The following is a 27,471-nucleotide window of genomic DNA, read 5'->3' as shown; positions in this document are numbered from 1 at the left end:
AGCTTAGTTTTATGCTTGTTGGTTTTTAAAGGTCTACTGTGGGGTGATCATGTTGATGTACACAAGCATTACATTGCACATGCCACCTACCTACAATGAAGGCAGCCATTACCGAGGCACTTGGATAATAGTTTATCATGCACTGGGCCCTAGTGAATTCATAGGCTGAATTATTATGAATATTGGTCCAGCTTATAAAACTGCTGTCTCTCCTTCATTATTTCTCCATATTCCTCCTCTTAGTCAACATTGACACACATACTGGCCTACTCTCATGGAATGTCTGGGAGTTTCCGTAATTTCAACGAGTTGTCCCAGACTCCTGGAAGAGTAGGCTACCCTCCCGGATGCTAATTCTCTTTTATGCAAAGTGGATGGGGCCTGATGATACAAATTGTGTCATCAGACCTCGTGTGGGGTGTCCTAATCATGGGATTCACATAATCATGACCATGCCCCTGCTGCTAGCTAACTCGATCACCCATAGGGGAGGTTCAAAATGGAGGCAAGTATGCTCTTAAAGGCTAATTTAGACAAATGAGTTTTTAAACAAACCAATTGTGAGTTGAATGATGCAGACGTCACACAGAGTTCATATGTCAAAGGCATATTGGCAGAGAACTTGAAATATTACAATATCTGTACTAATGCAATTAATTGTTCTCTATAACCAGTAAAATTAACACCATTTTAAAGAACTCTGCCAAAATGATTTTTACTCTCACCATCAGGCTGGAATATTTCCCAAACCTGCCTAGGACCTCTGCATTTTGCTTAGATGCGAAAGAAATAATAAAAAGTGTGGCGTACATTTTTAAATCAGTTTGCAACAATGAAGTGAATACCATTCAAATGATTTAATAATTAAATTTGCTTCATAGAGTGGTCAACTTCACCATCCACTTATCTAAAAGGACAGTTTACAATGACTCGTTCTTCCATCTTGCCCGAAGAATGCAGGATATAAGAGATCACTCTCTAAACAGGGCAATTATCAGGTATAATACTTCAACAGATCTGCTGCTAAAGACAAATGCGTTTATTTTTAAGAAAGATTGGAGAGCTTACTTCCCATGTATAAGCCAACTAAACTAAATTCTTAGAATCCCAAACAGATTATATTACATGTATTACAAAATTTAAATATAGCAAGTTCTAAACATAAACTCTGAGCAGTTAAAATGTTTCCAGCACTACCCTGTGATGTCCATATGTTGACTGGGCCAAGTGCGGAACAGGAGCATGATCCAATTCTACAACACATATATATGTGTCGAAATTGGACAAACTCCTGCCGTTATGCCCTTGGCAAAATATCCAGATCTCTTATGGCTTACACCATGACCGGTTGGCGTAGTCAGAAGATGACTAAACACACTGCCGATAGTGGTCATCGCCCAACCACAATTCCGACATTTAACATAAGGAACATTCCCTTGTTTTGTGTCCATGCATACTATAATTCGTCAATATTTACAGAATTTTCACTCTGTGAGTACAATTTTGAAATCTGATGGGGGTGGAGCCCCACAGCTAAAGTAGTTTGAACCTTTAAGTAAGAAGGCTCAGAGGAACAGCAAGAGCAATAAGTTGTGTCCAAAAGGATGTCTGTGCATGTTTACGTACATTGGGAACGGTAGTCATCACAGAGTAGTCTATCCAGCAGCATCTCCATTACTTTATCCAACACAAGGTTTCAAACACATAACTTGACACTTCATTTCGTCTGCATATTGTAATATTTACATTACATCATCACTGTTGATGATTATATAAAATTATTTGGACAGATTATGCTGGAAACATTATATGGCACTAGGACTGCCAGCATGTACACTAACTTTTATCTACCAAGAAACAGTACAAATGAAACGCAGTATGTTGGTACTTTTGCCACCTATTATGCTTCAATTCAATTACAGATTAAGCTCCATTTATCTCAAATTGATTTATTCAGACAATCCCACACAGATATCTCTGCAATCAATTGCTAAGCTTTATTCCTAGGTTTTAATTAGATTAAAATGTTACAAGATAAGATGATCTCATTTGGGATAACTGATGCACCACCAGCACTTAGTATTCTCTCCGTCCCCCATTTCTGTTAATCCCTTCATTTATTCTCATTTCTGCATTTGTAAGTAAGTAGTTCGCTTGAATTCAAGAATGTATAACCAAGATCACTGAAATGCCAACAATATTCCAAAGTCAGTCAGGGTATAACAAAATGCAAGCTGGGTGTGAAAATGTGATCGGTGGAAAATCTGTACGGCCCCCACTAAAATATATTGGAGCGCTAAAGTGAGTCTACTTTGCTGTACTTTGTGCAAGACAAATACGCAGGTTCTCAATATTACAAAGTCATTATGGGACTCTGAGATACTGCTATTTCAGGCATCATGGTGCATATTAATACCCAGCACACAATGTACATCAAGAAAACATAATATAATAAGGGGAAAGGATCTATAGGTTGTATTTTAATTTTGTAACTTTGGCCATCTTCTATATTTCACAAATCTAGCAACATAAAACTGAATAGAAACGTCATTCAACTCCATGCACACTATATTATTAATAGGGGCAAGACAAAAAATATACGGAACAACTGTGCAGTATGCATTGATTCACAAATAAGACAGGTTTGTTTTTCCTGTGACATAGACCCTCAGATCCCCATTGCTTGTGCCTAACAAGATGTGCATGAATATTCTAACAAAAAGCATCATAGCAATCTTACAACTGCTGCATACAGTTTTTATATTCTTCAACTAAAACTGATCACATACGCGTATCCAACATCTAAAGTTCTGTTCTTAAGCAAAAAAAAAAAAATTAAAATATGTCATTCTTCAATAAAAAAAAACAATACTAAAAGTATAACTGTACCAATGTACACAATATATTCATCCAATATGGTTCTAAAATGCATTAACATCTTGACCTGGCTATAGGACACATGACCCTAGGAAATCAAACATAAAACCATACATTTATAGTGACAAGCGTACTGCACATCTTGTAATGTGCATAAATGTGCAATAAAAAAATACAATAACTCATAAGGCTATAGGCTACAAAATACACCTCTACATAAAAAGTCTTTTCTCCACCTGCCTCAAGTCATAAGGTCATATGCTCCACCTGATGAGGAGTTTAGCACTCAAATTGTTAAGAAGGTACCACATGTCATTTCCCTTCATAATAAAAGTATTTCAAGTGCTAGAGTACAGACTACAATTATGCTAGAAAGGTACAGAAAATTGTGAACTTACCCGATAGTTTGAACCATGACTAAACAGCGAAGGACTCTTGTTGATAATTTTAGCAATTTATACAGCTCATATAAAAATAAATGCAGACTCAATCTTAGTCAAATGTCTCCAGGAAAGAAAGAAAGGAAGAAAAAAAATGAACTTGCACAACCAGAAAGCAGTCTGAGCGTTGACACAGAGACAGACGAACATTGGATTTTGACTTAGATTTTGGCTGGGATGCTAAAACATTTGAGTGTACTCTATCTTTAACTTGCAAGTGATTTGGTTTCACATACCAGCGCAGTCCTGAGACAGATGCCTTTGCTGAAGCCTCCAATCACAGAGCTCCCTCGTACATTCCCCTCTGCTCCCTCCCCCACATCACCCTGTCTTCTCTAGGATATCTAGCAAAATAATCGTTCAGCTGTCTCCAGTCTATCTCATAAGGATGAAAGAGGAACTTTCCCCGATTGTCAGAGGTAGATCTGAAAAAGAAAACAAGTCATGTCTATCCAATTGTCAGGACAGTAATATATTCTGAGAGCTCAGTTCTGCAGCACATTCCTACGGCTGGTTACCAGGCTTCTGTCTGTAATGCTATAAAGTTCTCATGGCACAAAGGATTGCCAGTGACCCTTGTGGCTGGCTTTTGTTTGCAGGATTTAGGTGATAAATTTTTTCCTTTACAAGCATTGACTAATGCATGAAGCACAGTAAACAAGATGATTGTCTAAAATATTTTGTTATGCTATGGTGATGAATACATGTATATTACATTTCATAAAACTATAACTGCAGAAACTGTAAACTTGATAGAGCTTTAAAAGAATAAAAATACATCACTTTAAGTAGCCATTAACTCCTACAGTTTAAATTTCAGACATTACCCAGGAAATTAAAACATGGTTCAAAGTTAACCTGACATTCCACTACAGAGCTCTGGAAAAGCAAAGTATCACCTTCATTACATGAGGGTATAAAGCTACTTCCAAATACGTAGGACATTGTCCTAATCGGATACACGTTCAAAAAACTAAGGCTGCCATGATCTGACCTGTTGTGAGACCAGTGGTCCCTGTCCGGTGCATTGTGTGGCAAAGCCAAGCAGTCACTCACTCTCTGCCTGCTCAGAGAAGCACCTCCCCAAATATGAGGGCCTGCGGCAGAGGGGTGAAAGACAGCACGTTGGACAAATTTAGTTATATATATCATCACCATCTATATAGCGCCACTAATTCCGCAGCGCTGTACAGAGAACTCATTCACATCAGTCCCTGCCCCATTGGAGCTTACAGTATAAATTCCCTAACATGCACACACAGACACACAGACTAGGGTCAATTTGATAGCAGCCAATTAACCTACTAGTATGTTTTTGGAGTGTGGGAGGAAACCAGAGCACACAGAAGAAACCCACGCAAACACGGGGAGAACATACAAACTCCACACAGATAAGGCCATGGTCGGGAATTTAACTCATGACCCCAGTGATGTGAGGCAGAAGTGCTAACCACTTTGCCAACCGTGCTGCCCCATACACACACACACACACCCCAGCTATTTCATGTATATTACTCAGGAATACACAGACTTGGATTTTATATACATATGTGCCAAACACTGTCTTTACTTGCTTCTTTAGGTATTCGTGTGTCCTTATGTACCTGGGACCAACATTAGGTCTAGTTCAGAGTTAGCAAGTGTTAGTAGTAGGAGTCAAATCTTAAAATTAGCGTGGCATTTTTTAAAAAAATATTTTTGTCTTTTAATGTTAATCTAAAAGACACTGACGGAGAAGACTGGGTAACTTTTTTTTTCTTGAAAGAGGAGAAGAAACTCTTCAAAAAATAGGGGTTTCCAGACGACACTAGGGGGTCGACAAACTGCGGGTTTGAAAAAGTGGAGAGGTTGCCTATAGTAACCAGATTCTAGCTGTCATTTTGTAGAATGTACTTAATAAATGATAACCAGTATCTGGTTGCTATAGGCAACATCTCCACTTTTTCAAACCTGCAGCCTAATAAATTTACCCCTAGGAGACAGAGATAAGCTGCTCATGCATGCTGCATGTTTGATGACTAATTGTGAACATTTTAAACCTAATAGGACACATGTGATTGGAATCTATAAGAAGTCGGGCACAAGAGCGGTAAATACAGTTGGATGATGGTTTTTGCTTTGAACAGTCATTTCTATTTAAGTAAACACTTGCACTGTACAGTACGAACTGTTTAGCACAACGAGGAGCACCTCCAGAAACTGATTTGTTGCTCCATTTGTATGTCAGCTTCACTGCAGGATGCCAGCTCCACCTCTGCACTGGTTCTGGAGCAGAGTTATAAAACAAAGAACAAAAAAAAATAATTGGCTTGGTACTTGGGGTGACCGAGCTCCGAGAGGTTGGTGCCAACTCTGGAGCCAGAGCACTGGCCAGCCCTAGTACCAAGACCGCCATGTCTCCTCTCCCTCCCAGCCATAAACTGGATGTGCCAGATGCCAAATCCAAGCACCAAGGAGTCAGCAAACGGTTTGGAATTCACTATACTCATACAGCATTGGTCTTCAAACAGTTATTTGTCTCACTATTCCTGAACGGATATCCCCAATATCGATGAATGTGCCATGTTCATTGTCGTTTCTCATCAGCTGACAATTGCTGGTCAAAAGAAACACCAGCAGGGAAGGATATAAAAAGAAATATAGTCCCTATCACAGTTATGTCATCTCTCCAGCCCTCTTCCTCAGTCCATTACTACCACACTCAGCAGCCTATTTGTTATCACTGTGCCCAAAAGAAAATGCTTATATTTAATAAATACATCAGAAATTCTACTGCACATACGGAACATTTAAACTCTGAATTTAGCAAATTACATCTAAGCAAAAACTTGTAAAATTAAAACTAGTTTCAGTAGGAAAGAGATAAATGAATTAATTGGAAATGTCTCCAATTCACGTGTACAATTTCTCTTCACTTATAATTTTTCAATGAGTATTCTCAAGCAAGTAAGTCAAGCGATGTCTACAGTCCTCCCAAATTGTAAAATATTTCATTTACATACTAAGGGCTTTCAGTGAGTATGACGGAGAAAACTAGTGTGGAACATTAACAATGATTGTTTTATTCTAAATTTCCAATAATGTAAACATGGAAACAAAGTAGCTAAATAGACTGACAAACATTGTAAATGGAATATAAAGTGTGACCATGCTAATGTGTGTTTTTTTTGTTTTTTACTACGTAGAACGGTAGAGGTCCAAAAGCAAATTCATTAAGACACACAAAACAAACGTATTGTGCATATTTTTTTAAAAACGCACGGCATACACTATCCATATTAAACTACAAATGGATCTGAAGAAACGTTGCTTGTTCAAGCAGACACAATACACTGCAGGATATGTACAATATATATGTGGAATATAAAGTCCCAGCAGAACACACAAAAAAAAAAAATATTCAATTATAGTCACCTGTTAATAATATAGTCTTTAATAAAAAAAAAAAAAAATTTACATTTTTTTTTTTTTTTTTTTTTTTTTTACTTTCTTTTTCCAAATTTGTACCTGGTTACACACAAAAAAATTAAGCTGACCCCCTTTCCACCCGGAAGCTAGCCTCTGTTCCACCCAGTGGGGCTTTACCTGTATAAATTAAGGCAAAGTCCCACCCACTTGGCAAGTCCCTCCCCTTTAGCGGTCCCCAAATCATGTGTTCCCACCAAAATCAGGACAGTTGGGAGATGTGAAAATAGCACAGAGCGCATGTTTGGTAAACATTTACTGAATACAATGGGCAGACCGCAACAATCCTTACAATAATTTTAGGACAAATAAAATCACAAGATCACACACAAACAGACACACACGCACACACGCACACACGCACACATCAGGCTCATTTTTAACAAAGTCATGCTCATTTTAGCTGAGACCACATCCTTTCTGGATGCAAATAACAGGTACTTGGAAGGTAACAGGGTGCTCTGTGTGAAATGCAGGATATCAACAGTAATGTACAGTCATGGCCAAAAATTTTGAGACTTACACACGTATTGGTTTTCACAAAGTTTGCTGCTTCAGTGTTTTTAGACTTTTCTTATCAGATGTTGCTATGGTATGCTGAAGTAAAATTACAAGCATTTCATAAGTGTCAAAGGCTTTTCTTGACAATTACATTAAGTTTATGCAAAAATCAATATTTGCAGTGTTGACTCTTTTTTTTGAAGACCTGCAATTCGCCCTGGCATGCTGTCAATCAACTTCTGGGCCACATACTGACTGATGGCTGCCCATTCTTGCCTAATCAATGTTTGGAGTTTGTCAGAATTTGTGGGCTTTTGTTTGTCCACCCGCCTCTTGAGGATTGACCACAAGATCTCAATGGGATTAAGGTCTGGGGAGTTTCCTGGCCATGGACCCAAAATTTCAATGTTTTGATCCCCGAGCCACTTTTGCCTTATAGCAAGGTGCTCCATGATGCTGGAAAAGGCATTGTTTTCCACCTAATTGTTCTTGGATGGTTGGGAGAAGTTGCTCTTGGAGGATGTTTTGGTACCATTCTTTCTTCATTGCTGTGGTCTTAGGCAAAATTGTGAGTGAGCCCACTCCCTTGGCTGAGAAGCAACTCCATACATGAATGGTCTCAGAATGCTTTACTGTTGGCATGACACAGGACTGATAGTAGTGCTCACACCTTTCCTTCTCCAGACAAACATTTTTCCAGATGCCCCAAACAATCTGAAAGGGGATTCATCAGAGAAAATGACTTTACCCCAGTCCTCAGCAGTCCAATCCCTGTACCTGTTGCAGAATATCAGCCTGTCCCTAATGTTGGATAGAAGTGGCTTCTTTGCAGGCCAACCTCCAAAAGTCTCCGCCTCACTGTGTTTGCAGATGCACTCACACCTGTCTGCTGCCATTCCTAAGCAAGCTCTGCACTGGTGGTGCCCCGATCCCGCAGTTGAATAAACTTTAGGAGATGGTCCTGGTGCTTGCTGGATATTTTTGGGCGCCCTGAAGCCTTCTTCACAACTATTGAACCTCTTCTTGAAATTCTTAATGATCTGATAAATAGTTGATTTAGGAGTAATCTTACCAGCAGCAATATCCTTGCCGTATGAAGCCCTTTTTGTGCAAAACAATGATGACTGTACATGTTTCCTTGCAGCTAACCATGGTTAACAGAGGAAGAACAATGATTTCAAGCACCACCCTCCTTTGAAAGCTTCCAGTCTGTTATTCTAACTCAATCAGCATGACAGAGTGATCTCCAGCCTTGTCCTTATCAACACTCTCACCTGTGTTAATGAGAGTTTCACTGACCTCATGTCAGCTGGTTCTTTTGTGGCAGGGCTGAATTGCAGTGGAAATATTGTTATTGGGATAAAGTTCATTGTCATGGCAAAGAGGGACTTTGAAATTAATTGCAATTCATCTGATCACTCTTCATGATATTATGGAGTATATGCAAATTACCATCATAAAAATTGAGGCAGTACACATTGTGAAAAATAATATTTGTCTCATTCTCAAAACTTTTGGCCATTATTGTACTTGGTTTCTAGCAGAAATACAAGTATTTTCTTTTTGCAGATTAGGTCGCTAACCAGATATACAAATGCCATGCAAAGCATCTGCTCAAACACAACCCTGGTCTAGTTTAAAAATATAGGTTAGTAGAGTATGTCATGGTTTGTTTCCCCATTTGTTCAGCACTATGTTTGGAACTTTTTTAAATAAATGATAATAATAAAGAACCTTTATATGTATGGTAAAACAGAGGCGTTGCTCACACTCACTTTTTTCATAAGTGATCCTTGCTCCCTGGAGTATTGATCACAGACACTGGAGATCACTGCTTCAGCTACACCATTGTTCTATTAGTCTATCTGTACTGAGGTTTGCTGTATGTGAAACAAAAAAGTGCTCCAGTTTCAAGTAAAATCAATTTTGATTTCAATAAAAAGCTTAATTAGGAACATGACTGTTGCACTCCAAGGCAGACATTTGTTGATTAGTGATGGCATATGTGAATCCCGGAAACCTTCTTACATTTAGCTGCTGTGCTATAGCAGTCTGTGTTTCTGTTGGCAGCAAGAGAGTGCAGGCTACAGAGGTAGGCTGTACGGGGGACATTAACCTAATTCTTCAGCAATTTAAAGATGCACACATTAAAAAAGGGACATTACTGAGGAACTCATTTCAAGGCCATATTCATATCTATTCATGTGAGGTTTCAAGTGCATAAAAATACAAGGTTATACCGGCAGCAATACAAAGTCTAATGTAAAACCAATGTAAATCATATTATATTTTTTTACATTGTGTCGGGGGGGAAGGGGGCGGATTTTTTTACATCGTGCCGGGGGGGGGGGGGGGGGGATTTTTTTACATTGTACCGAGGGGGGCGGATTTTTTTACATTGTGCCTGGGAAGGGGGGGGCAGGTTTTGACATTGTGCCTAGGGTGCCGTGGACCCTAGCACCGGCCCTGCATACCTCCCAACTGTCCCTACAATCAGGACGAAGTCCTGATTGAGTGTGTCAGAACAGTTGACAGACTGTCCTGCTCTCTCCTACCTGTTCTTACTGCTTTCAATACTTGTTGGGTAGAGATGGCTGTGAACAGTAGACAGAAATGATCTGCACACAAGCTGCAAAGGGGCTGGTCCTGGGGCAGGGTCCAGCCACCTCAAGCATACAGTACCCTAGGCTGGGAGGTGAGTTTCCAGATGCTAGGAATTCCCACCCCCCTTGGTTTGCCTATGCACTTTTCTAGTAAGGTTCATCCTTTTGCAACCCACAATTCGGGATTCCTTCCAAAATATGGGTCGTTGCATGAAATGGTTTCTGATTGTAATTGCTCACATGTGATTGGGGTGGTGATGGTGGGGGGCAGTTCCCCATTCACTCCAGAGTGTCAGCACTGAGCACATTGAGCGCTATGAATGCACCAGCCCCTCTAGGTGGAAATTAGCGCCCATCTGACACAGCCTAAGACGATCTACATGTTCTATTTTTAGATTTGGCTTTTTCAGCTAAGCAGCTAACAATCATTAATACATGCATGTGGTACTCTCATGAAGAGGCTGATGGACCCTAGACAGGACAAGGAGTATTCATGCATTGAATAAAAGCACCATGATAACTGTCCATGCGTTCCTCTTCAGTGATGGCTGACCACTGTTTTTTGGTCAGTTCAAGCTGTGTTCACCATACGGTGAAACCAATGCCGCAAGGAAAAGGAAGTATGTAAAACCACCTGTGTTTGAGATGATAAATTGGGTTTAAAGACCAAAAATAAATAATATCTCTCTCTATATCCATCTATATTAGTGTCTGAATAAAAAGCAAGAAAACGTTTTGTGTCAGAGACAAAAATAAATAAATAAATAAATGCATATTTTTTTGTAGCCAATGTAGAGAGAGGAGTTTAAAGCATACACAGAGTTACCATGCAGAGAGCACTGTACAGCGCTGAGGAATTGGTCGCACTATATAAATGATGATGTCCCCAGGCTTTCCCAGAAGAGTCTTCCTTATTGACACTGTAAACTTGAACACATGAAATGTTACTTTTCCTAGCATTCACACTCCCAATAACACTGAATTATTAAGATCAGTATCAGATATAAAGAAGACTTTATGGACTTAATGTCTCATGGGTGTCCTAGTTTGCTGGACTTCTACTAAAACAATAAAATTAAGAATTGTTAATTATTCATATACAATGTCTGTAACAATGTTCTGACATTATGATTGGTTTTCTTATTGCTTTGTTTACATATCTTTTTACTCTTCTAAACACTTGTCTGAAAAGCCAAGTATGAATTTGTGTAAGACTACAAGGCTGTAACACCAATTCTTATCACATTTGTAGCCTTCCGCCAAATATTTTCCAACGCAAGCGTCCAGCATTTTTCATTTTGGCATTATCCGCTAGCAGTAACATTATAAATAAAAAAAAAATCAATATAAACTATTTACAGAAAGAAGTATCTGGATGAAATATAAGCCCAGCACACAGCATTATAAAAATTATTTCTGTTCCCCCGAGTCGCCCAGTTGTGATTTTTTGACGGTGCCACTCTGACTCAGGCGGGCCCAGGGGAACAGTACCAGGCTCCAACAATTTGATCACTAAGATCTTTTGTTCTTCAATTCCACCTGTACTTTATTTCTCCTGTCCTCTCTGTAATGCCCTTTCCTCCTCCGCTGTCTATCTCTGGAGCTGTGAGGTCGCAGACTCCCTCCTCTCTCATCTCCTCTACTAATGCTCAGTGCTTATATTTGCCTATTTGAAGGTTGATAGCGCTGTTAGAATGTTTTTGTTAGAATGTGGTTCTTACCAATGATACCCATCTTGCAAAGAGATACACCATATGCCTTCAATAATTAGTCTTACTCACTCGCACACTTAGCCTTCTGCCTTAGATAGTGGATTCTTCCAACCTCTCTTCCTGTCCCCATTACTGACCACTTTTACCCATCGACTAAACATTACCCAACCCTAGGTAACAACATATCTCATTACACCCACCAAGTCACCTTCTCCTATAGACTGTGTCCCCTCTAGTACAGGCCGGCATCTAGCGCTGCACCCTTTGGCACACAGGATGTGCCACCAGTTATGTTTAGTGGCTGGATTCTTACCCCCCTACTAACAATTCCCTCCACCTGCCTACACTCCCACCTTTCTACTTTTCTGCCTCCCAAATAGGCCTTTGTTTATGTTATAGTATGGTGAATAATACGAAGATCTGAAATGTCTCTTGTACCAAAGAAAATGCGGTTTTGTATGATTGTAACACAAATAGATTTGTTACCAAGCTCCCATTTATATATCTATATACATACACACACACACACACACACACACACACACACACACACACATATATATATGTGCAATGCATTTACAGAGATCTATGAAGCATGCTAGCAGAAGGTGATGTTTTCCATATCTTCCTCAGTAAGCCATCGGTTAATCTACTAACCGGGCTGTGACACTAATTCATGAGGAGTGCTTTGATCTCAAAATGTGATCTGATACTTCTCAAAGGTCATGTGTGACACACGTGTTACCTAGGGGTGGCAGCTGGCTGGTATTTACTTGCCTGGCCAATAACAATGTGACTCCTGCAAAATTCGAATAGGGTAGAAACATTAAAGATAAGAGGCTGCAAAATTTTCCAGACAAGCCGGTATCCCAAGTGGGTCAGAGGACCGCTTCTGAATCAAAAAAAAATATGCCCATCACGGATTTAAGGTCTTTATAAAATATTTGGTATATTTTCCAAATCCAAGAAAGACTGATAGTGGCTCTATTTACCTATAGCCCAAAGATTGTTAATCAGGATCAGATATATTTTGCTATGTAATGATTCAACTATTGTGTACTTCATTTTTGATTCATGTTAAATAGACTCATTGAATGTTTTCTCAGGAAAACAGGATTGGGGTGATCTACCATAAAAATATAACTAAAAGAAAATGTACATCCCAATTAAATGTATGATGTTAAATCTAGCAGAACAATAGACCCTTGCAGTTCCGAAAGAGTACCCTTGCATCTGCAATGACACAGTTGGCAGAAATATATTGAATTTCAGCACTTCCGACACATTGGGCTGACCTTGACACTGATTGGTGTCCTCAACTTTGTAAATGACAAATCTAGAATTCTGAAGGTTCCAGTTGGCCACCTCTTGTGACTGGTTTATAGTGCAGGTAGCTTCTTATCATGCAATGACCACACTGCTTGCTGCTTAGTGGTCACTGACTGGCCCCATCACTGGAAACATGAGAGACAGCCTGAAGAGGTGTCTATGGAGGATACAGGGGACACCATGTCACCTTGCATAACAAGTACCAGAAGTATCATAATTCCTCACATTTCTTGGAAATCTCCAGGCGATTTAAATGGAGGAAAGAGACCAGGTGCCAAGTTATTCATGTAAAATATCTGTAATCCATAACAGTCTTCTATATGGTAGTTCAACAAACTAAAGACAATTAAACAGTGGTGGGCAACAGGCGACCCACTGAGCCTTCACCTGAGCCGCCCCCAGCCGTCTGCTCCTGATCTGAATGATGACGAGGTGGTCAAGCAGCATACCAGGAGGAGAGAGTGCAGTGTGCACCCCCTACTTCCTCTATCTGGCCTTTTGGAAGGCTGGAGGGCCATACATGTGGCCCTCAAGCTAAGCGAACTTGTCCATCAATGATGTAGCCTCAATTAGCCTTCATTAGAAATTTTTGCCCCTGCTCAAATTTACATTTTCATATGAAGAATTAATTGTTTTGGTGCGTCTTACATACAAATATAACGCTGAAAGGCAGAAAGTGGAAAAAGAACTGAAGGATGGAATAAGCCTGAGGGAGATTAAAAGCTGAGGTTTGTGTACATAACTATTGGGGTGCATTAAGGGTTAACAGAGCAGGACGGTGTGGCGATGCAATGTTCGTGTCACAGCGGGGGGCAGGAGCAGGTTATTGAAGAGCATCGAGGAGTCATACAACTCTTTTGGTTCCAGGAAAGCATCTCTCCCATTCCCAACACCTGGATCCGGTTGGTATTCGTTAGCTGGTTGTGGTGTACAACCTTCCTGCTGATGTGCCCTGTGGTAAGAGTGACACTTCCCGAGTCTTTGGATAGGCCACTTGGTGCGCAGGCAGTGTTATGGTACGGATGCCGAGTCAGCCCCGGAGGTATGATTTGCCACTTGGTGCGCAGGCAGTGTAATGGTACAGATGCCGATTCTGCCCCGGAGGTGCGATGGGCCACTTGGTGACCAGGCAGTGTAATGGTACGGATGCTGATTCTGCCCCGGAGGTATAATGGGCCACTTGGTGCACAGGCAGTGTAATGGTACGGATGCTGATTCTGCCCCGGAGGTATAATGGGCCACTTGGTGCACAGGCAGTGTAATGGTACGGATGCCGATTCTGCCCCGGAGGCATGATGGGCCACTTGGTGCACAGGCAGTGTAATGGTACGGATGCCGATTCAGCCCCGGAGGTATGATGGGCCACTTGGTGCGCAGGCAGTGTAATGGTACGGATGCCGATTCTGCCCCAGAGGTAGCATGAGCCACTTGGTGCGCAGGCAGTGTAATGGTACGGATGCCGATTCTGCCCCGGAGGTAGGATGAGCCACTTGGTGCGCAGGCAGTGTAATGGTACGGATGCCGATTCTGCCCCGGAGGTAGGATGAGCCACTTGGTCCGCAGGCAGTGTAATGGTACGGATGCCGATTCTGCCCCGGAGGTAGGATGAGCCACTTGGTGACCAGGCAGTGTAATGGTACGGATGCTGATTCAGCCCCGGAGGTATGATGGGCCACTTGGTGACCAGGCAGTGTAATGGTACGGATGCCGATTCAGCCCCGGAGGTATGATGGGCCACTTGGGGTGCAGGCAGTGTTATGGTACGGATGCCGATTCAGCCCCGGAGGTATGATGGGCCACCTGGTGACCAGGCAGTGTAATGGTACGGATGCTGATTCAGCCCCGGAGGTATGATGGGCCACTTGGGGTGCAGGCAGTGTTATGGTACGGATGCCGATTCAGCCCTGGAGGTATGATGGGCCACCTGGTGACCAGGCAGTGTAATGGTACGGATGCTGATTCAGCCCTGGAGGTATGATGGGCCACCTGGTGACCAGGCAGTGTAATGGTACGGATGCTGATTCAGCCCCGGAGGTATGATGGGCCACTTGGGGCGCAGGCAGTGTAATGGTACGGATGCTGATTCAGCCCCGGAGGTATGATGGGCCACTTGGGGCGCAGGCAGTGTAATGGTACGGATGCTGATTCAGCCCCGGAGGTATGATGGGCCACTTGGGGTGCGGGCTCAATGCTGGACTTGAGTCCTTTGTTTGGTGCAGCCTTTAGAGTGGCAGCAGAAGACTACAGTATAAGTGAGGTTAATGAGGCACAGATTGATGTATCGAGGCGTTTGGAATCCGTTCCCTTCGAAGAGTCGGTTCGGTGCAAGTACAGCTTGTTTGTGCTGCGTTACGAATAGCCCAGAAGGGTACGGGCTCTGGGATACCTGGGGGATTGTTGTCCCAGTTTAATGATAAACTACAAAGGATGCGCTTAGGTAATAGACAATGCCGGGTACAGTGTTCTCCCGCCACCATATCCGGATATTTTAATAAAGAAAAGTTTATTTCCAATAAGTCAGTGTTGTGTCTTTTATACACAGATAAGTGGTAAGGTTAAGACTAAAGGTCTATATTTATGTTATGGACCGTTTAGCATTTTATTGAAACATCACCATTATTTTAAAATACAAAGTTTGCAAATCAATTACAACTGTTTAGCAACTAACTAAATAATCTCTCTTCCAACCCGCAATTCATTCTTACAACCTCCCTCGTTTCCGTGTCTGTCTCACTGAATGTGCAAAGATAAATACTCTCATTACATCTAATTGTAGTTACCCAATTTATCTACATTGTGCCCTACAGCTATGCAAAAATCTATGTAAATTAGAAATGTGTCATTTACAATATTACTGTAATAAAAATTATTGACTAATAATATTACATTTTTCCCACAAGTCTAAGGCTATGTAAACATTGACATTTGCTATGCTTTTTTTTTAATGCATATTGAAATGTAAGTAAAAAGGTAAATAAACAACATGGCATTTATTTAAAAGTTCAGTATGTGTTTAAAATTACATAGATTGAATGTATGTGTAAATATGCATCTGTGAGAAAAAAGTAAGTTCTCTTCTTGCGTATGGGCACTCTGCGGCTATGCACTGTGTGTTCTAACACCTTTCTATTAGAGCCAGCATTAACTTTTTCAGCAACTTGTGATACAGTAGCTCTTCTCTGGGATTGGACCAGATGGGCTAGCCCTCACTCCCAACGCGCATCAATGAGTTATTGGTGCCAATGATCCTGTCGCCAGTTCACCAGCTGTCCTTCCTTGGACCACTTTTGGTAGGTATTAACCACTGCGTGCTGGAAACACCCCACAAGACCTGCTGTTTTGGAGATGCTCTGACCCAGTCATCTAGCCATCACAATTTGTCCCTTGTCAAAGTCGCTCAGATCCTTATGCTTGCCGATTTTTCCTGCTTCCAAAACATCAGCTTCAAGAACTGACTGTTCACTTGCTGCCTAATATATCCCACCCCTTGACAGGTGCCACCAGTGTCTGCACAATGCACAGTAGCCCAGCACCCGTGTCTGCACAATGCACAGTAGCCCAGCACCCGTGTCTGCACAATGCACAGTAGCCCAGCACCCGTGTCTGCACAATGCACAGTAGCCCAGCACCCGTGTCTGCACAATGCACAGTAGCCCAGCACCCGTGTCTGCACAATGCACAGTAGCCCAGCACCCGTGTCTGCACAATGCACAGTAGCCCAGCACCCGTGTCTGCACAATGCACAGTAGCCCAGCACCCGTGTCTGCACAATGCACAGTAGCCCAGCACCCGTGTCTGCACAATGCACAGTAGCCCAGCACCCGTGTCTGCACAATGCACAGTAGCCCAGCACCCGTGTCTGCACAATGCACAGTAGCCCAGCACCCGTGTCTGCACAATGCACAGTAGCCCAGCACCCGTGTCTGCACAATGCACAGTAGCACAGCACCACTGTCTACACAATGCACAGTAGCACAGCACCACTGTCTGCACAATGCACAGTAGCACAGCACCACTGTCTGCACAATGCACAGTAGCCCAGCACCACTGTCTACACAATGCACAGTAGCACAGCACCACTGTCTGCACAATGCACAGTAGCACAGCACCACTGTCTGCACAATGCACAGTAGCACAGCACCACTGTCTACACAATGCACAGCACCACTGTCTACACAATGCACAGTAGCACAGCACCACTGTCTACACAATGCACAGCACCACTGTCTACACAATGCACAGTAGCCTATTACTGGTGTCTATTACCCACTTTATGGGCCACACATTTCCCTTAATCTCAGAAATATGTTAAAACAATACACTTAATCAAAGAAAGATACATCTATTTGTAATAACAGATCAGCAGGCATTTTACACAAGTGTTACAAGCAATAACAAAACAATCTGGACAATAATGCATGTGGCCCTTTGGCCGTCTGTTCCCCATCACTGGTCTACACAATACACAGTAGCCACAGCTAAAGCATGTTGCAAGAACGAATACAAATCATTGTTCGCACACTCACATCACCAGACTACTCATGAGCTTTTCTTGCAGCGATTACGAGTGGCTGACAGAGGAGACAAAATATCTGCCTGAATCTTTCTCTCCATGTCCCTAGTAGGTATTTTTTTTTTTTGAATTGCCATGACTACCAGTATTAGTCCAGCCCTGGATTAGATAGATACAATGGCAGAAAGATAGCATAGAAAGACAGATAATTTTTCTAATAGTGGGAAAGATGAGGAGGGCAATTTCACATCTCAAAGACTTGTGGCTTATAGAATTGTGTAAAGCCTCCAGCTTCATATACAATAGTAAAATGCATTGCCTACAGCCCATCATACATAACATTACATGTGTCATTAACTAAAGATTTCCTTGCACTTAATGGGATTGAAGACATAAAGGAATACCTGCCAGAAAATCAAAGAATATAAAATACATGAATGCGTCTCTCAAAAGGACGAATAGGTTTCTATTAATTTTCCCTGTAGATTCATTGTTTTCTTCACTTTTATTAAAAGCATAATCACTGTGAAAAGAATGTCAGAGCTGCCTAGGCTATAAGGAGCCAGATTAAGAAATGTTTTCCCTCTTTCTGAAAATAAACTTATATTTATGTAGAAGACGACTTTTCAGAAAAATATCTTACAATCAAGAGTAGGAGAGAAAAACACCAACGAGCCATTTGGATCACACGTTACAACATACAAGGGTTTGGAATAATGGACCAGTCAAGTATATTTTGTTCGTACTATTGATATAAGTGTTTTACCAATTTAACCCTTTAAAGGTCAAGTCTGCACTCTCTCACACTTAGCTGGTTCACAATGTAAAACCTATGTCCAGAGACCAGGGCGCATTGTTATGCGAACAAACAAAAAGCCTTTACATCAAACCTTTGGGGACCTTTATAGACATTGAGAACATTGTTGCAGGGTTCCACTAACAGTAGACAGAATGATGACTAAGTACATTTTTTCTATTTCTGCTTTTTCCTATATATGCCAAGAACAGAAAAACCCAATGGAAGATACACTAGGTTAGCTATAAGAGCTGTCGGGGGAAAGGTGTAAGTTTTTGAGGTGTGTGTGTGTGTGTGTGTGTGTGTGTTGTTTTTCAGCCTGACTTTGTTGAGCGAGTTTGATTTACGGACTATCCCCAAGTCACTGCTTCTCGCACAGTAGGATGGAGGGCGTCTGTGAGGTTGTGTCACCCAGTGCAAGCACCAAGCAGGCTGTTCACTGAGGGATGTTACTTCCCCAGTCCTTCTACATGCTGCTGCATGTAAAGCTGCCACCAGAGCCGGATCATCCATTAGGCAACCTAGAGACCTGCCTAGGGCCCATTGGCCACGGAGGGCTTCAGATTACTCTAAACCATTTTATGTGGTGATATTTAAGAAAAGAGTGGGGGATTGAAGCGGGTCCAAACTAGCATCTTTCCTCGGGCCCCATGGCTTCTTAATCAGGCTCTGGCCGTCACTGAAAATCTGAGTCACAGGCACAAAGTAATAATGTTTTGTGCAGCAGAATGAAGACAACGTAATATGAGCTGGGCTGAAGGAGAATACGTCACACAGTGCAGACCTGTGCCACCTCCATTCTGCTGCACACAACTCAGTGGGAGGTTTTGTTTTATTTTCTCCACCCAAAATTTGCACCACAAATCTGGTAACCCACAAGTACCAGAACAGATGCTGGTCTCTAATGTGAGGTGCCACCATTGGGGGAAAGCAAGAAGAAAAGTAACTAGTACAGCAGTGAAGAATAAGGCCAGGGAGAAGTGAATAACTATTGAGAAGAAGAACTGGTGTCTAAGATCAGAACGAGGACTTTCTAGGTGGTGTGATAGGTAACCATAAACCACAAGGTGGATTCCAGTTGTGTCTGGGTAGCTTGTGGGGAGAGTGGGAGCAACAGAACAGAGGAAGGTTGTAGAGGGTGAAGGCGAGAAGCAAGTGGCCTAGTTAGTGGGACCTTACAGCAAACTAAGCAACATTAAACAAGAGCATGTATAAGACCTATAGCTGTGACTGCAGGAAGGAAAATAAAAAAGCAGCATGAGACAAAGAAATAAATTGCAGGTAAACCTCTGACCATGATATCTAATTGTATTGTTTCGGGTCCTATGACACATTTTATTTTGGATACATTGATTTTCATTCACACACAGTCCAAATAAAATCAGATATTTTCAACTAGAGACATGCAGCAAGTGTATGAGATAAGTTAATATCTACTTTTTCAGATATAGAATGTAACCTTGGTAGGTCTAATTTTATGGAAATCAAAATTTATTATTGTTAAAGTTAATTGACAGTCACATTTTTGTAAGAAAAATAATGTTTTATTTTCTCAGAGTAAACTATGGAAGTAACATTATATGTGGCAACTGGCATGTCACTTATTTTGTGGTGTGAAATGTTAGAAAACTAAATAGGAGTAAATGAACATTTGGGGGTCTATGTACTATTGTGGAGCGAGCCCCAATGAAGAAGCCCCTCCTACACTAAGTGTTTGAGGTCTACACCGGCAGCCTATTCCTGTCAGAGAAAGCAGAACCTGAACTGCACATGCTCGGCTAAAGCTCACGCCTGCGCATAGGTTTTCTCCCAGTGGGGTGGATCATTCAAAGCCATTCCAGCCTCAGTGGACCCCATAGAGACAGGTAAGCCAACACCATACTGATTTTGCAGTCTAAATATAGTTCTACGGGGACTGCAGTAGCACAAGAAAATAGGTTAACGCAGGCGAAATATCCAATTTCTCCTGCTGTAACCTCTTCACAGAATGGCTATTACACAATCTCTGGAGTAAACAGCTGTTTTCTCTGTGTTTATGGCTGATCGCACTGTCATAAATAGACCCCTCGATACTCTGTATATCAGTAGAACAGAATGTAGCAGATTCAGACTTTGGGCCTTCAAGATAAAAAAAAAAGAAGACCAGAGAAGAGTAAAGGGTATTATTGTGTAATATCAATTGACCTAGAGTGGATGCACACAATCAGCACATTACTACCTGCTGGTCTGAGTAATGAAACCAATGCTTTATTAGGCAGAAATAAATGGACTTGATGGAGTATAAGAATTATTTTATTTTCTTACTGATTTGAGATAATATTTATGCATTTATGGATCTACTAAACATGAACACAAATTTCTATATGCTATCTATACAATTCCTGATAGAAAACTAGAATTTTTTGCCCATCCAACTTTATCTAAAATACTTTGTTTTATTTTTTATGTTCCTGTGATTTTTAAGCCATGTTTGTAGATCAGGCAGGGATGTTTATTTGTGTTGCACTGAGTGATGAAACCTCCCCAAAAGATCCCCGTTACCTGTATTGGAGGGACAATTTTGGGTGCTGGAGGATTTAGTCTGTAATGCAAAACAAGCATGACAGGTAGAGCCGGCTCTCAGATGCAGGTACCTGGGGCAGACATTTAGCACACAGACAATCATACAGTCGCTGGCTCAAAGTGCCCATCCTTAACAACACTAGTTTGTGAGCATTCACCCACATGCTCTATCATACCTGCAGAGGGTGTCCATAGAGGCATTTAGATCATTTTACAATGCAATTCAAACATGTATGAAATCACATTATGTCTTTCACAAACATACTACATACTTATGTGCAGTGAACCCATGGAGAATGTGCTGACTGAACATTGGGACTTGCCCCAAACACTTTCACTTGAGATATATTTGCCTTACTCTATATTAAAGCAGTAAAATGTTGACTGTTCTTACCAAGAAGTCATTGTCAGAGAATGCTGAGCTGCAAGAATTGTTCACCATCCATTTGACACCATTTACTTAAAAATCAGAGCTTTTCGCCACTATTGTTGAAGAGTGTATTACTGCACTATGGAGGAGATTTCCATTAACCCCGAAGGGTCGCAGGAGCCCTGTGCACCTTTATACACTATATACTGTTCTGAAACACTCACTTTTTTGCTCACACCAATAAGATTTCAGGCCCAACATTGGCAGAGAGCCTCATCGTATGGGGCTCTGGCAGCACTTCGCATGTAATGGAGTCCCTTCCTATGATGAGGGACTTTTTTCCTCATTTTTATTGCATCAGCGCTCAATAAATTCAATTAACATTTAGTCCATTATGGCACTGTGAAAATAATAAATATTGATTGGTTTCTGATAGTAAAGAGAGGTATAAACCTATAGCATTTACAGCAAAGTAATGGATTGTACAATTGTGTATGTATTAGTGTGCTCTATCTACCACTCAACAATGAGATCATTGGTGTTAGTTAACAAGCCAAATGGTTCTGCCAACTCTTCAAGCTGTTTATTACAGCAGGGACCCTGCCAATGTCGCTTCTGTTCAGCAATTCTTCATAGTGTAAAATATGACATGTCTGGGAAGCATTTAATGATAATAAAGGTTACAGAAAAAGAAATGGCCAGCAAACCAAGGATAAGCCACAATAACATCATCACGCACTAAATAACCATATACGATTAGAGGGCAGTTGTGTGAAGATGTTCGGGCACACCTGACCTAATTGCATGTTTTACAGAATAAACTGAAGAGAACCTCTGCAGGGGTTTGAGTGCACTGTCAGTCAGTACTTGGAAACACCTCCTTTGGCAAAAATCAAAGCTTCCAAGTTTTTCCTGTAGTCAGCTAAGAGTCTCTCTTTTTGCTTTAGGAATTATTTACCGCTCTTCCTTGCAGACCTTTTCTAGCAAAAGAATTGTCTTATTTCTCCCTGCATGCACTGCAGGTTTAAGTTCTTCCCACTGATTTTCAATTATGTCCAAGCCTGGGGGCTGTGCAGGCCGTCCTCGCAATTTACCATTTAATTCCTGTAAATTCTTAATGGTTACATTTGAGGTATACATGGATCATTTTCTAGTCGACATATCAAACATGTTTTCAGCTTCATTATCTTCTTGGGACAATATAGTCTTGATATTTACTGGACTCCATTCTTCCTTCCACCCAAAACAACAATTTCTGTGCCGCTAGCAGTCACACAACCCCCAAAGCATAATAAAATCACCCCATGTTTAACAGTTCTCTACTACAAATGCTTCATATTTTCATTCAAACGTATCTTTTGTGGTTGTGGCCAAAAAGATTCATGTGCTCAGCTATTCATATTGGTTTGAATACCAAATTGGCCAAACTGCTCCAAGGATGAGCCAGCATAAAAGAGGAAAGGGGCAATGAAAGGCAATTTTTTTTTATTTGTTTTAAAAACAAATATTAATTGTATTGCATCCACCGGGTAATTAAAGTGCCATGGATTTGTTTCCCATACAGTACGGATACATAAAGTTATACTTCTAATATATAAGGTAAAAGTAGCATTCAGCTAAAATTGGACTGAATGATAAAGTGTAACAGGCTAATAACAAGATATTATCTAGCTGTCATAAGGAAGTATGTTAGTCTCACATTTATAGGTACACCCTTGCAGTATTCATTCCATCAACCTCCGTGCAGAAATGACTATTTATGGTTGCTAAGCTACAGGCAACTTTCATGATTAAAGACGTAAGTGCTTCAGGGACATTAAATTAAAGGCAGTTGATAGAAATTTGTGAATAGCACACTACTCCATACTGTCTATTATCACATCACTGAGCAACATAACCAGCTCTAGTACGACCTAATGCTGCCCTGCTACCTATTACCCAAAAGATGTCTCTCTGCAATTTAGCAATTTATTATGCTGGAGTACACTTGTATGTATTTTACAGGAATTTTAAGAAGAATGTGCTGTATGTCCGCTATACTTATTGTGTTGTAATATAAGGTCTGGACATAAGGTGGTGCTGTGTGTGTGGAGAAAACAGTCCCTACATGGCATTAAACATAGTGCACCCTAAAGACAGTGCTTGCGCCTCTATTGCACTCAGCAACATATATATTATCTTAGCATATGTGCATCCTGACTTTATCCTCTGCTCACCAAAACTCTGGCTGTCCCAGGAAGTCTTCATACCCAGTACACTGGTTCCAGATATCTGCTGTATGCTCCCAGAAAATATTATTATATCGGTTTTTGTTAGGTGCAGTGCTGGACAGTGGGGAAAACGGCATATCCACAAATAGAGCCATACAAGACAGACCAAATAAATGCAGACTAGCCAATCACCAATCTGAGTAATCCGAATGTAGATCGCACTGGCCAATCACCAGAGTGCTGGTATCTGTCTAGTTGATAAGACAGGAGACCATGACAGCTTTAAGAAATACAATGCAGGACTACGGACTAACTAGAACATTGCCTGTATTTTACAATCAGTCACCAGAATGGACTTTATTTTGCATTAAGGACATATGGTGATGTGTGGTATTTGATCATAGGTCTAAAATTATTTCCTACATCATTGTCTGTAAAAGCATGCCCACAACTTTAACTATGTCCTTATTTGTTACCTCACCAGGCAAAAGTATCCCCTTATTTCCATCACCCCAGGCTAAAGCTGGGTACACACCTATGTAATCGTACTTCAGATGCAATTTCTGTAACAATGTCACCAACAACTAAAGTGTCCCAATGAGCGTGCCGATTCATGCGTACACACCTACACTATTTACCTTCAGATCTGGGATTTACATAGGTCATAACCATCTGATGAAAAGATTGTAACGCCGCACACTATATAGAGACCTGCCTACACTGCTGGACGTGAGTGCATACACACTTCCACATTTACCCTCATGGTTCCATCATTGATCGTGATTTTTAGGAAGTTTATAAAACCAGATCACCCAAAGCAATGTGTTTTGGTATGATAAAACATGATTGTGGGAGTGTACACATTCTTGCAAATAAACCTACATTTAATTTACTCTATTTGCCAAATACAGTTTCTTCAAAATTTACCTTTTAAACATGCCCACATGAAGTCAGCATTTTTAGGACTCCGTTTATATATTCACAAATATTAACCAGTTGTTTCCTGCTCTTTTTTCTATGTCGTTGCAGCTAACAGGTTGCAGAAAGATGTAAGATGATACAGTAATGTGAGCGCTCAGGTGTCATTGTAGAGTATTATCCAGCAACAAGAATGGTACCTGGTAATGTGATCCTGGTGTGAAACAAGAGGAGCTGGCTACATGGTCATAGAGAGGGGAAAAATATTTCCAGGTTTTTGCCTCTTTCCTTACATAATTAAAACATTAAACCATGTATTAATATACGCTAGTAAATGAATGGAAACACATTTTGGAAGACTAAGAAATAATAAAAAGTTATTCCCAGTCAAACTGTCATAGTGGTTAACGAGAACAGGAGCATCCCGTGTAATGGTGGGGTCTTGCTCATCGAGCCACTGAAAAAATTCTGTGACATCATCAAACCTTCCAGCTTTCAGTACAGGCTCAGGATTGGCTCCAAAATTTCACAGGGTTAGTAGCTTAGGGTCATCAGCTTAAACAGTTAATTTGCATAAAGCCAAATATATTATTGCAATAAGCACTAGACAAAGAGAGAGGGGAGCAGTTTTAAAGTTTGTTTATGACAAAATGCTCTGAGTCAAAATAATTAATTTGCAGTTAGGCTTTTACATCGTCTATATAGATGAGATTAGATTTGTCAAAACCACCTGATGTCTGGTTTATAGTTCAACTGATCAAAGTTATTAACTGCAATAAGAATTTCACTGTTTTAATCAGCAGAACAAGTGACCAAAATTAAGCTTTAACAGGTGCAAACATCTTCTATCCCACAGGGATCATCCTTGCTCCAGCATTCTGTATTATTCCACTGTCATTACCTATGTTTCGGACATGGCTAGTTAGACCATCCTTCTGTGTGGATAGTTTGACTACTCTCATTACTGGATCATGCTACACGCTTATTCACCATCCAGCCTGCCAATAGCAGCCGTCACAGTGAGGGGCAGTTCTGTGTGCCGAGACCTGTGGACTTCCTGCAGCCAAGACCAAACCTCCTTGCGTGTGTGTCCCTGGTGAATACGAGGAGGTTCATCTGTGTTCTGCCAACCCCCAAAAACGGTTGATGCAAAGAGTAAACCATTTTCTGACCCGTGTTTGTAACAAGTGTACTGCTTTATTCAGCCATTCTTCATTTCCCTGGTCACCACAATTATTTATGTAAAACAGAACTCTAGAAATCCAGATACAAGGTAGTTTACAGGAAACAAGTAGGTTATAAACAGCTGATATTGGTTGCACACTTATTATAGTATTATACAAGGCAATTCAGATGCTTCTAAAAAAAATAAAATCACATACTATTCAGAGTTTATTAAAAGAAAAATTATGACTTAAAGTACCTGGATAATGCCAGATCTATCAAATATACATATAAAGCCATGAACGCAGAATTAGGCTACAAAGAGTTAAAAATGTTAAGTAATAAACAATTTACATACAATTATGACAAACATATACATGTAGAGAACCGTATCAGTGAATGGTTATGATTTATTACCACAAATTTAAAATAAAAAAAACCCAGAATAGATTAATATTCACAGACAAATTAATGAAACCCAAATAATGTTTTCCAATATGAAAGTCTTATATCACACAAGCCCTGAGGATGCCATCACTATATAACAGCAACAGATAGAATTTAACATTCATACAATAAAGGGCTATATACTGAGGGGGTAATTCAATTGGCCGCGTTACTGTAAAAAGAAACACGGCCTGCGCACTATTACCAATGTTACGGTAACAGTACGTGTAATTACCATTAATACGGTAGTTTCAGAAAGCAAGCTTAAAATTACAGCATTAACGATGATAGATTTAGTGCTCGCGGCAGAGCTGAATTCTCCCCTGAAAGTCTTCTTTCTAATTAGGAGTATTCAGTTCCCACAAATAGTGTGCTGCATTCAGAGTCCAATACATACATTTTATTTGTTTGTCACCTAGTTTGAATGCTCCAACACAAAACAAAGAGAGATCTGCTTCTCAGTTTTCTTAGGTGGCGCTTACAGAGCTCTTATATGAGTAGAGACGAACAAGTTCATTTACCCTGCAGCACCCACCGATTCAGGGAAGTTCAGGTTGATGCAGTTTATAACACTGTTTCAAGAACCATCTCGCTGCATTTTAAAAATTCAATGTTTGTCCCAGGGATGAGCTTAATCACAACTCACTTAAATCCACTGCTACAAGCAAATACTTTCTTGATTTCTGTACCCCCATATACTCTTGAGAAAACTTAAAATGATTTCATTTTGCCATCAATACTTTTTATTTAAGAGACAGAAATAAGAACACGTTACCCAGGATTACAAATGATTACAGCTTTTAAGAGTCCTTAAGAGACAGCTTTAAAGAGTCCTTAAGAGTCCTGTAGGACTTTAATAGTAATAAATATATTTCATATGTATTTTTGTTATACATTATGCTGTGCAGTAATGTTGCTACTTGAACTCTTGCTTTACTGGTCAGAGAGATTATATATATATATATATTTATAATCTATAGCCATCTATCTTTGACCAGTAAAGGAAGAGTTCAAGTAGCGACATTACTCCACAGCATAATGTATAACAAAAATACATATGAAATATATTTATTACTATTAAAGTCCTACAGGACTCTTACAAATACAGGTCCCATTCCTATGACCCTTCTAGCAATAGATTGAACGCGTCTTAGATACTCTAATCACTGTTGAATGAAACATTCATCTATACTTCTGACTGTGTGTGTATATTAACCATTACTTGATAAAGTTACATACTTTATACACTCAGCAACGGCATTAATACTTCTAATTATGACACAGTGTCATAATAGAAAAGAACATACATACCCATATTCCAAAATGCAACTTAAAAAGCATTTGAAAAATCTTTATTAGTATAAACACCCTTTGGGATCCTTACAAGCACAGGTTCCATTCCTAGAACACTTCTAGTAGTGGAATGTATCTCTCTAGGATCAACTAATCTCTCTGAGATGAAAAGTTCATCTATACTTCTCACTGTGTGGGTGTATTAACCATGACATGATTAATCTGCAATGCCAGAGTGGAGGAGTTTTATATGCATATTTAAATAGCAGGC

At 40.5% G+C, this 27,471-nt stretch overlaps 1 protein-coding gene across 7 annotated transcripts in view; it reads right to left on the bottom strand.

Annotated features, from left to right (window-relative positions):
- DTNA (dystrobrevin alpha) overlaps window positions 1-27,471 on the bottom strand; it is a 199,093-nt gene that overhangs the window by 111,928 nt on the left and 59,694 nt on the right. For 4 of the 7 annotated variants that reach the window (XM_075213481.1, XM_075213483.1, XM_075213485.1 and 1 more), the window contains exon 1: window positions 3,276-3,508. The exons of 1 other annotated variant lie outside the window; for it this stretch is intronic. In XM_075213481.1, coding sequence (XP_075069582.1) covers window positions 3,276-3,292 — 17 coding nt within the window. In that variant the 5' untranslated portion in view covers window positions 3,293-3,508. Of the gene's footprint in view, window positions 1-3,275; window positions 3,511-27,471 lie in introns of those variants that run through there. 2 more of the 7 variants (XM_075213487.1, XM_075213484.1) reach the window with 1 other exon arrangement.

The sequence above is a fragment of the Mixophyes fleayi genome, chromosome 5, assembly GCF_038048845.1.
Source record: "Mixophyes fleayi isolate aMixFle1 chromosome 5, aMixFle1.hap1, whole genome shotgun sequence".
Classification (NCBI taxonomy): domain Eukaryota; kingdom Metazoa; phylum Chordata; class Amphibia; order Anura; family Limnodynastidae; genus Mixophyes; species Mixophyes fleayi.
This window is presented reverse-complemented; position numbering and strand designations above follow the sequence as displayed.